General features: G+C 40.1%; 1 protein-coding gene across 1 annotated transcript in view; it reads right to left on the reverse strand.

Moving 5' to 3' along the window:
• rftn1b (raftlin, lipid raft linker 1b) overlaps positions 1-9,904 on the reverse strand; it is a 113,012-nt gene that overhangs the window by 41,948 nt on the left and 61,160 nt on the right. Inside the window, exons 4-5 of the mRNA XM_032518106.1 lie at positions 6,896-7,004; positions 655-1,141 (exon numbers count right to left, since the gene is read on the reverse strand). Coding sequence (XP_032373997.1) covers positions 655-1,141; positions 6,896-7,004 — 596 coding nt within the window. The remainder of the gene's footprint in view (positions 1-654; positions 1,142-6,895; positions 7,005-9,904) is intronic.

The raw sequence follows: 9,904 nt of genomic DNA on the forward strand, positions 1-9,904 counted from the left end.
TTTTTTTTTTGACATTCAATTGTGAAACCTCCATTGGGCCAATTAGTGGAATTTTCTCTTAGGGGATGTGTTCACCCAAATAACAAAATAGCATATTTCATCACTCACCTTCAGTTAAATGTAGCCATGAAATTACTTTAGGTTTTTTTTGCCATAATTTGAGATTTCTGCCCCTGCCCAGGTACAATGGCAGTGAATAGAATTCTGTTTGTGGTGCTCACGGAAAAATTAGCCTTTAAATGCACATGATACATGTGTATTTATTACATGAATTTGTTCAGGAAAGGAACAACTCTTTATATCTTTGCTATTGGTTCTAAACATGTAGGCTACATATAAAGGGCCTCTTGATATTTTATACCGTTTATTTAACTTTTCCTTCAGTGTAACTGCAGCATATGAAATTTTTCTGTGGCTGTCCATTACCCAGAACAGGAATCGTCCAATTAAAACTTGGTTATAGTAAAATGTGTCAACACAAACCTCATGACGTTATATTCTACTTTTGGCTCCACTCTTTCCCCTCAGATTCATTCATATTTAACAGCAAGTAAGACCTTTTATAGTCCTAGGTTTACATTATATTTTTGTTGCTTAACACATCATTTTCTTTTTAAGTTTAAGTTCATGATAGAAACCCTAGAGACCACTCACCGTCGCCCCTCCGCAGGCGATATCTTGGCCTCTCCTTTGCGTCTCTGCCACTGTCTTTGTTGTTATTGTGACACGGCGACTCCTCCTCTGTCAGCTCCTCACTCTGCTCCAGATCTTCCTCTGGTATTGGAGGCGCCACAGGCAAGACCACGCCCTGACTGCCCTCCACCCCGCTCCCAGAATGGTTCCCAGTGTTCTCACTGTGATTCTTCTCCCCACCCGGTGCTTCTTCCCCAGCCTTGCATGAAGCGTCCTCATTGCCTTCTTTGTCCACTGCATCGGCTTCAGCTCCAGGTGCTGCGTGGTTAATGGGGCTTGAGGGGTTCGAGGGGCTGCAGCTGCGTAGGGAACCGAGCACCGAGCTGGGGCTGGAGTGCAGGGAAAAGGAGGGGGTGTCCGGTTCTCTGATCCTGGTGCATGGGGCCCCATAGGGTTCCTGGACAAATCCCACGAACATCACCCCTTGGTCAGCCGCATCCTGGATATGCTGTTGGGAGCATGAAGAAAAAAATGAGAAAAGTTGAAAGGATATAAATACACGTGATGCCACTGTTGCTTCTGTGCATTCACTGATTTTGATCTAGTTCGAGCTAAAACAAGTAGTCGACTGATGGAAAATTACATACTATTTTGATAAGTAAGTAATTGCTTCAGTCGCTTTCTAAGGAATTAAGGATTCTCAAATGTGAAAATTTGCCGCACTTCTTTTCCATATTTTACAGTAAATTGCTTATCTTTGGGTTTGGACTGTTACTTGGTCAAGTCAAAGTCAAGTTATTTTTATTTTATTAGATTACTTTGAGGGGGGGTTAGGTTTGGAGCATTGGCAAAATGTCTATAATGTAGATTCAGGATGTAAAATAATAACAACAAAGCAGAACATAAACAACAAGTTATTTCCCAAGAGATCTGAAAGTGAATCCAAACTCTCAGAATAAGTTTGGGATCAATTATTTTTGAAATGGAATTGTTTCCAAAATGGAGGTATGGAGACCCCCCCCCCCACCCCCTGTTTCTTTTCATCCCAGCAGCTTCTCAAATCTCTCAGTTATTGATTAGAATGGAGCGGCCACAACCCCAGGGCGGGACTGGCTGCATTCCATATCTAACACTGTTTTTTTTTCTCTCTGTCCTATTTTCATCTGGCATTTTATGTCAATATTGGGATTCTGCCACAAAGCTAGATTGAAACTTTAACTGTCAGAGAATGTTAATGATGCCATTCTCCATTTCTGCGCCCCTCCACCAACCACTCCACCATCACCCCCCAAGCAAAGCCGGTGCCCGTCTCTATCTCCAGCCATAGTGAGGAAAGAAAATAGAAATCAAATCACAGGTTATTCACTATGAAATTAAATTGGAAAACAGTCACATTGTTTCCAGCCATATTGTTTAATATCGGTGAACGCTCTCTGGGCGCGTCTACATCATATTCTCCATACCAATATGTTGAAATGGAATTGCTGAGATAAAAGAAAACTGTTGTATCTCATTTAATGATAATCCCGGCAGAGAGAGAGAGAGAGAGAGATGAATGGCTTTGACAGTCTAATGTTGGTGCAGTTGATAGCCAAGTAGATGAATAGTGTACTGTAATGATTGATTTTATTTTTAGTATCATTATAATATTATAATTTTATCAAATCCTGTGTTTGACAAAGTAGAACCATTCAGATTAGATTTCTTTTTCCAGAGACATCTTGCCAGCAGTCCAATATCATTACAAAGACAGCAGATAAACCACAAACATACTGCAAGTGTACATGAGCAACAAAATAAGAATAAATCACTAAATGTGTACATTTTGGAAGAAGTCAATGTAAATACTAAATAAATGGTTAAGTAAGAGGACAGTGCTGAAATGTTGTTTAACTGAACTACAGAAGATTAATGGATACAATTTAAAATAAGAGAATAAGAATAATTACATTTGTTAATATACAGTATGTAATTTATTTATTGAGCAAACATTCCAATTTAAATATAAATTTTGAGGCTGTGCCACACTGTGATGTTTTGTATCATTGCAAACAATGAATATATTCATTTGATGCATGCCGCAGACACTGGATTTGAGTATTTCCCTCAGTATGAACATCATATACTGTAGCTTCAATTTAAATGGGAAACAAGATGATACAGAATTGATATTATGTATTCTGTCAACCAGTGAGGAATAACACAATTTTAATAACCGCTAACGGGAAACCTGGATGCGATACAGCTAACTGAATAAGAGAATAATTGTTAGTTGCGCAAACACTTTTGGGATCTACCATATGAGATTTTCTGCAAAATCAATACAGAATAGTAAGACAAAAAAATAAAATAAGCATTCTTCTAAACTTCTTAATCTAAATGACATTTCGCTGTTTTAGACGGAACCACCCCAGGTCAACACAATGAGGTTTTGAGGTCAAGAAAGAAACGTTTCTTCGCATCGTTTCTCCTCATTAACTGAAAGGATGCGGAGCACAAACCAGATGAAACATTTTCTAGAAGCAGCTTCCCTTATTCTGCCACCAGAATATCAACAGCCTGCAGTGGAAAACCCATTTCAATTTTGACTTGAGACCACATTTCCTATTTCCTCCATAAGTTATTAAAGTGGCACCAGGACGAGGTGTCTGAAGGTCAAGATGAGAACTCCGGAGAGAGTGCGGGGCAGAGAGAGTGGGGAAGAGATGACAAAAAGAGAGGCACAGGGATAACGGCAGAGATTGAGAGGGTGATGAAGAGAAGGGAACGAAGATGAGAGGGGGGGGGGGAAAAAGAGATGAAAAGAGAAAAACAAAAGGAAACAGAACGAGAGAGGCTAAAGGGAATGGACTTCTCTGCTCACTCCTTTACCACTCATCCATGTCCACTTCCCTTTTTTAATAGATTTCTAGCATGGCCTCCTCCCCCTCCTTCTCCAGCAAGCCTGTAGCAGCTCAGTAGATTAAAATGATAACCAACAGTAATGAGGTCCTACAGGACTGTGGTTGCATGACTAATCGAAGGGCAAAATGTACCGAAAGGTTCAGGAGCGAGGCTTCAAAGGCTGACATAACGGTCCGTAATATACAGATTAGGCTGGTGGGGGGTTGTATCATGATGTCGCGTCATAACCAGCTCACAAGAGAGGAGGTGTGTTCATCTGAACTTAAGTACTATTTCAAAAAGGCCTTATACTGCAGGCATTCAATACATTATGGGGCCAATTCATTATCAGATCAGTTAGTATGATTCTTGCTTGTGTTTGCTGCTTTTCCCTCTACAGAAAATACAGAAATGTTAAGCTATTTGGCTTGCTACTTAACATCAGCCTTAAGCCATTAAGGAAACACAACTTTTACATACTGCCTAGTCTATGTACACAACATTCCACTTCTGGGATTGCTCTGGTGCTGGTGGAAATTCCACTCAATGTCCCTCTTTTCGGCCGGCTGTTACCTTCCACTTTCTTTGTATTGTAGTTTTATACTATTGTAGTTACATTCATGAGGACTATGGTTAACTGCTCCTCAGATCTCTACAGGGTAAATCCAGACAGCTAGCTAGACTATCTTTACAATTTGAGTTTTCTGTTGCACAACTAAAAAAACTTTTCAACGTACACATGTTCCACCAAAATAAGTTCCTTCCCGAGGCTATTTTCGCACTGTGGAACTGTAGCTCTGTCCTTAGCGCCGTCCCTGATAATTGGGATTGGTTTAAAGAAATGCCAATAAACCAGAGCACGTTTTTCTCCCATCCTGGGGTCTCATTTATAAACGTGTCGTACGCACTAAACGTGGTTGAAAATGTGCGTACGTCACTTCCCATGCAAAGGTTGTGATTTATAAAAAAACAACTTGAAAGGAAAATTTGCGGTCCTCCATGCAAACTCTGACCCATGCGTGCGCACATTTTGGAGACAAAATGGGATTTGGCGACCATGACAATGACTGGCTAATATGACGATTTAAATTCTCTAAAGCTGTGGAGCTCCTGGATCTATGTACTGAATTGAGTCCACTGTAGAGGGCAATGCGCCGGAACTGTGCCATGCCGGTCTAAATAAAGGTCCTCCCCCACTCTGGGGGAAACTGTCTGTTTCCAGAGGGAAATAGCAGACAGCTAAGTGTTTTGTATAAATATGATATATAATCTTCAACTTTATCACTAAGGCTTGTTTGGATATAATATATAGTTCTGTTAAATCTTATCATATACTTCTGGTATATCAGAGGTGTCCCCGAGTGATGTAATGCCTGCTGTTTTGGACAGTATTATTAATATAGGTAGTCCATTGATCAGGTTTCCCTACACTATGCAAGAACAGGCCGAAATTACAATTCAATTGGCAACAGTTCCCTAACGTCTGAGAAGTTTTTTGCTTCTTCTCCTCCGGTTGTCATGATTTGGCATGATTCGGCGTAACGAAAGAACAACTGCCAGGCCATTAACACACGGATCAGCATTCATGAGGTGCTTTACATTGACTATTTATGGTTAAAAATGGGCGTTTACAGGGCTAGATAAGAGTCTGATTCTCGCACGCACTCTTGTGGGTAATCTATGATTTATAAAGGGAACACTGCTTAGAGATGCATGCAATGATCCACAGTTTTATAAAATTTTATTATTTTTTTTAGCACACGCCATTTTTGGCTTTTGGGCATACATACACTTTTAGTAAGGATCCTACGCACAGTTTTATAAATGAGACCCCAGGAATGTTGTGTGGACTAGCCAGATCCTCCTTCGCAGCGCTGTGGAGAAAAGACTGGCACTGCAAGACTACATACTTCCTGAATTAGACATTATAAACTGCAGCATGGCAAAACCATCTATCAAAGATTTTAGGCAACTGTGTTGACACTGTGGGTTCCTTTGTTATTAAAAGTTTCAGCTTGAGCCAATCTACCACAAGCACATTTCTAGTAGCAGTAGAAGCCTGTCAACATGGCTCGAGTTAGAGAAGTTGCAACACAATCAAAGTCACTACCAGTTCATACGTGACAACTTCTACACACGTCACCACCACCCCTCTGTTTCCTTTTTTTTTTTGAAATCCTTTTTTTTTTATCACTCCGTCAACATTGTGTACTTCATTGGCATCTGCCTCCACGCACTGTGTGACAGGCTGCAGTTAAAAACATACACCCTGACAGCAGCGTGCTTGTAAGCTGCTTTATCAATATATACTGTTGTAAACATACAAACATTGTGTTCTCTGAAACTTTAGAGAGGGTGACATGCTAAACAGAGTTTTGGTAGCAGACTTGAATTGATAGTCTGGAATTGAAAATTGAAAATATTTTTGGTAACACTTTACTTGACAGCATTGACATAACCGTGACATAACGCTGTCATAAATATGACATGACACTGTCATGAATGTGTCAAAAACCTTATAAACCTTTCAAATGTGTGTCTTCTGTCATTAAGTGTCATTCTGTTTTTGTCATGACATGTCAACATTGATTGGGTTGTCTTGATTATGACAAGTTGACATTAATCAAAGTGACATTACCAGACGTTGTCTTGGTCATGACAAGTTGACATTAAATTTGTCTTGATTGTGACAACTTCACATTAACCAGGATGACAATACCAGAAGATGTATTTGTCATGACAACTTGACATCAGATCAGGTCTCTAACCTTGTAGATCTAATTATAATAATCATTATTTGAACTTGTTATGAATACATTAAGATGTGGATTTTCTGTTTATGTCAAGATGTCATGACATAGACATCCTGTTTAATGTCAAATTGTCATTACAAAAACATCACAAAAAATTGAATTTTTGATTGATTAATGTCAATTTGTCATGATCAAGACAAATTTACTGTCAACTTGTCATGACCAAGACAACTTCTAGTATTTTCACTTTGATTAATGTCAAGTTTTCATAGTCAAGAAAACTCAAACAATGTCAACTTTTCATGACAAAGAACAAATTACACTTAATGACAGAAGTCATAAATGTTTATGACTTGTTTAAAAGGTTTTTAACACTTTCATGACAGTGTCATGTCCTAGTTATAACGGTGTCATGTCACGATTATGTTGATACTGTCTACTAAAGTGTTACCATATTTGGTCACATGCTTTTGATCTGGATCTCTAACTCCGATGATAGAATAGGCAATTCATCTGCATTCATTCCTCTCTATCTCTTGCTCCCTTCCCTTCCACCCTGCACCCAACTTCCATTTGGGCACAAACTGACAAAACCCTTCAGCTTGGCATTTGTGAACCAGCCCTACCTTCTTGACGTAGCCCTGGATGAGCTCTGTGGTGGGCACCTGCTCAGCAGACAGACACTCTTCCAGCTGTAGTTTGTATGGCGGGCAGACAGGCTGGCTCCTTTCCACCCTGCAGGCACCACAGTGGGAGAGAGAGGACAATGAGATTCAGCCTTTCAGCAAAGCCAGCCATGCTCACAACCCATGCGTGCACACATGCAACCACACATTGATAACCGACCTAAATTTAAAATATTACAGCCATAAAACATCACAAACAGGGTGCTATTCTCAGACTTTACTAGTCTATAATACAAAAATAACCCCCTATCAACAAATTGCACGGCATCAAGAACCTTTGTTAATGTTATTGTTGCCCTGTGGGAGGCAAGGTAAAAATACAATAAAACACTTAAGTGAGACAAAGATCCACATGGATGAAAGAAAACACATGGGAAGCACAGAAAGCAGGAAATTCAATGCAAATCTCGTCTTGCACCCTATACCCCCTTTATCCCTCCCCGCTGAGGCCTTATCTGTATTTCAAGTGAGGAGAATCTATTTATGTGGTGTTGTATTTTCCTATTCTGTCCTCTGGAGGAAATCCCAGAGCTAGCCCTGAGGAGACTAATGCCCCGGCTTCCACCTCCCTGCAACTCATCCTGTTGACAAGGGGAAGAAGCCCCACACGCCCTTTTCCTCAGTGTGCTACAGAGTCTTTGTGCATAAACAGTAGGTGTGTGTCTTTGTGTGTGAGGGCTGTGTGTGTGCTCTGCGAGAGTTCTGGCTTTACACGAACACCTGATGTGTGGGAGGGTAAGAGATGCATGCGTGCATGCTGGTTGGTGTATGACAGGATGTGCTTATAGCTTCCCAGTTCCACGCGAAGACTCCCTCTGAGTGCACATACATGTCACTGTGTGCGTGCCTGTGTGTTACTAATACTTTATCACAGTGATTTCTTTTGACACCGCCCCGCATTGGCTGCAGAATGAGCTGTTTGATGTATCAATTGTGAATACCGTCGGGAAATCAGTTGCAAATCAACAGTTTAAAGAAATAGTTTATGCTTATTTGCTGTCAGGCAACTGTCTGAAATATAGTAAATATAGTGTGTAAAATAGTAAGCTTCAGAGTTAGGGTAGGAGGGTTAGGGTTAGGTTTAGAGGTGCTGTGTTTTGGGATTTTTTCCCCCCTGTTTCTAGTCTTTATGCTAAGCTAAGCTAACAATCTGTTGGCTTGATTTGTTTTTTAAGTTTAACATACAGATGTGAATCTTCTCATTTAAGAGAATGTCATTCATGTCAAACTATCCCTTCAATGTGATTTTACTGAAGAAAAAACCCTGTCAAATGATCCAGCTACATATTTCCTTTTATATTTATTATATTGTGTTATTGTTGTTCACATGAAATATGCAAATTCCAGGTATCTAATAATGTAGTAAAACATGAAGTAAGGGGATTGCTCTCAGTCAGTAACTTTTAGTCCCTACAGTGGATCCAAAACACTGAATCCTACACTTCCCATAATGCAGCTCAATAGTTGTTTTCATTAGGCCCCCTCTGCCTTATAAACACTGATTTTTCAAACTTCTGCCCCCATTTTTTTACACAGGCTTTCTATTTAAAATGTGTAGTCTCCATGCCCAAGATGAGATGAATTGTAATTTTCTCAGACTTGACAAAGCTCCTTCCAGAGCCACAAAAGACATAATTCAACTGATTCACGGGCTGTGTAATTCACTTTGACATATAAAGTTGGAGTGCCCCATTTAAAAACAGCAAGATAAGCTTCTTTATATTTTTTCAGTGTTTGCTTGATGAGACTTATCTGCTTTTCTTTTCTACCCTTTTAAAATATGCCCATATTGCCCTCTACATTTTGCTGTCTAAATAAATGTTGCTAACCTGAATCTTCATAGGCTTATTAGAGCAAAAGCACTCTTTTATTATTCCCACATGAATCACAATCACACAGTTTGAAAATCACCGCGTTATCACTTTAAACCTTGAGTCTTTCTGTTAGACTTCACAGCCTAACCAATGGCCCTCACTTATACCATCCATCCAAACAAAAAAAACACAGTCGTCACACTTCTATTCACACCCGTCGCTAGGCATATATCGCTGTCGCAGCACACAGCAAAACAGAAACTGGGCCGACTGACTCATTAAGTACATACTTCACACGCTCGGTGAAACATTCAGAGCCGCCACTCGTTTTTTTCGCAGCGTCAGAACAATCAAAGGCACGATGGCAGAAGCCTGCTGGCGCTGTCAGAAAAGGTGGATGTATCCTCTGTTGGTTGCGACATAGATCACAACAAACCAGCTTGGTACTCCAGGCACATCTTCAGGCTTCACAGCCGGTACAGTTCCAAGTGCAAACAATGTCTTTCCTTTCTTATATTCTAAACGATTATACTTATACTAATACACCACAGACCTTATACATTGTAATTTCCCCTTGCGGGATTAATAAGTATACATTATTATTATGTTTTATAATGTTTTGGCAGTAATGTACTGAAAGATCTGCAGGTGCCCTTGCTTGCTGCGAGTTGAAAGGCCACTTCTAATGACGAAATGAAAAGCCCATTTTTCATATTGTTGTATATACATTTTGTAGAGGAATTATAACTCCAGTACATCAATGATAATCTATCATAAAAACAGAAATGAATTCAGTCCTTCTGAAAGGTTTTGTGCAGAGAAGGTGTTACTTCTTTTTAACTCATAAATAACTAATTTTTGAATAAAACTCAGAATGGAAGGAGCATCAGAGAGGGAGAGAGAAATGTGTGGCAACAAGAATTGAAACAGTGCACTCAGTCCTGAAGAGACGCCTCGGGTTAAAAATAGCAGCTGCATCACCTGAAGTCCATCTTCTCTGTGTGAAACAATGACTTCTCATGCAGTGTGCAGCACCGACTGTCAACCTCTGAGGTCTCGTGTGGTTAGACGGGTGTCAAATGCCTGCCTGCCTGCCCACCTACCTGGAGCTCCCTCCTGGGTGAATACACCTGCG

The sequence above is a fragment of the Etheostoma spectabile genome, chromosome 6 (assembly GCF_008692095.1).
Source record: "Etheostoma spectabile isolate EspeVRDwgs_2016 chromosome 6, UIUC_Espe_1.0, whole genome shotgun sequence".
NCBI lineage: Eukaryota > Metazoa > Chordata > Actinopteri > Perciformes > Percidae > Etheostoma > Etheostoma spectabile.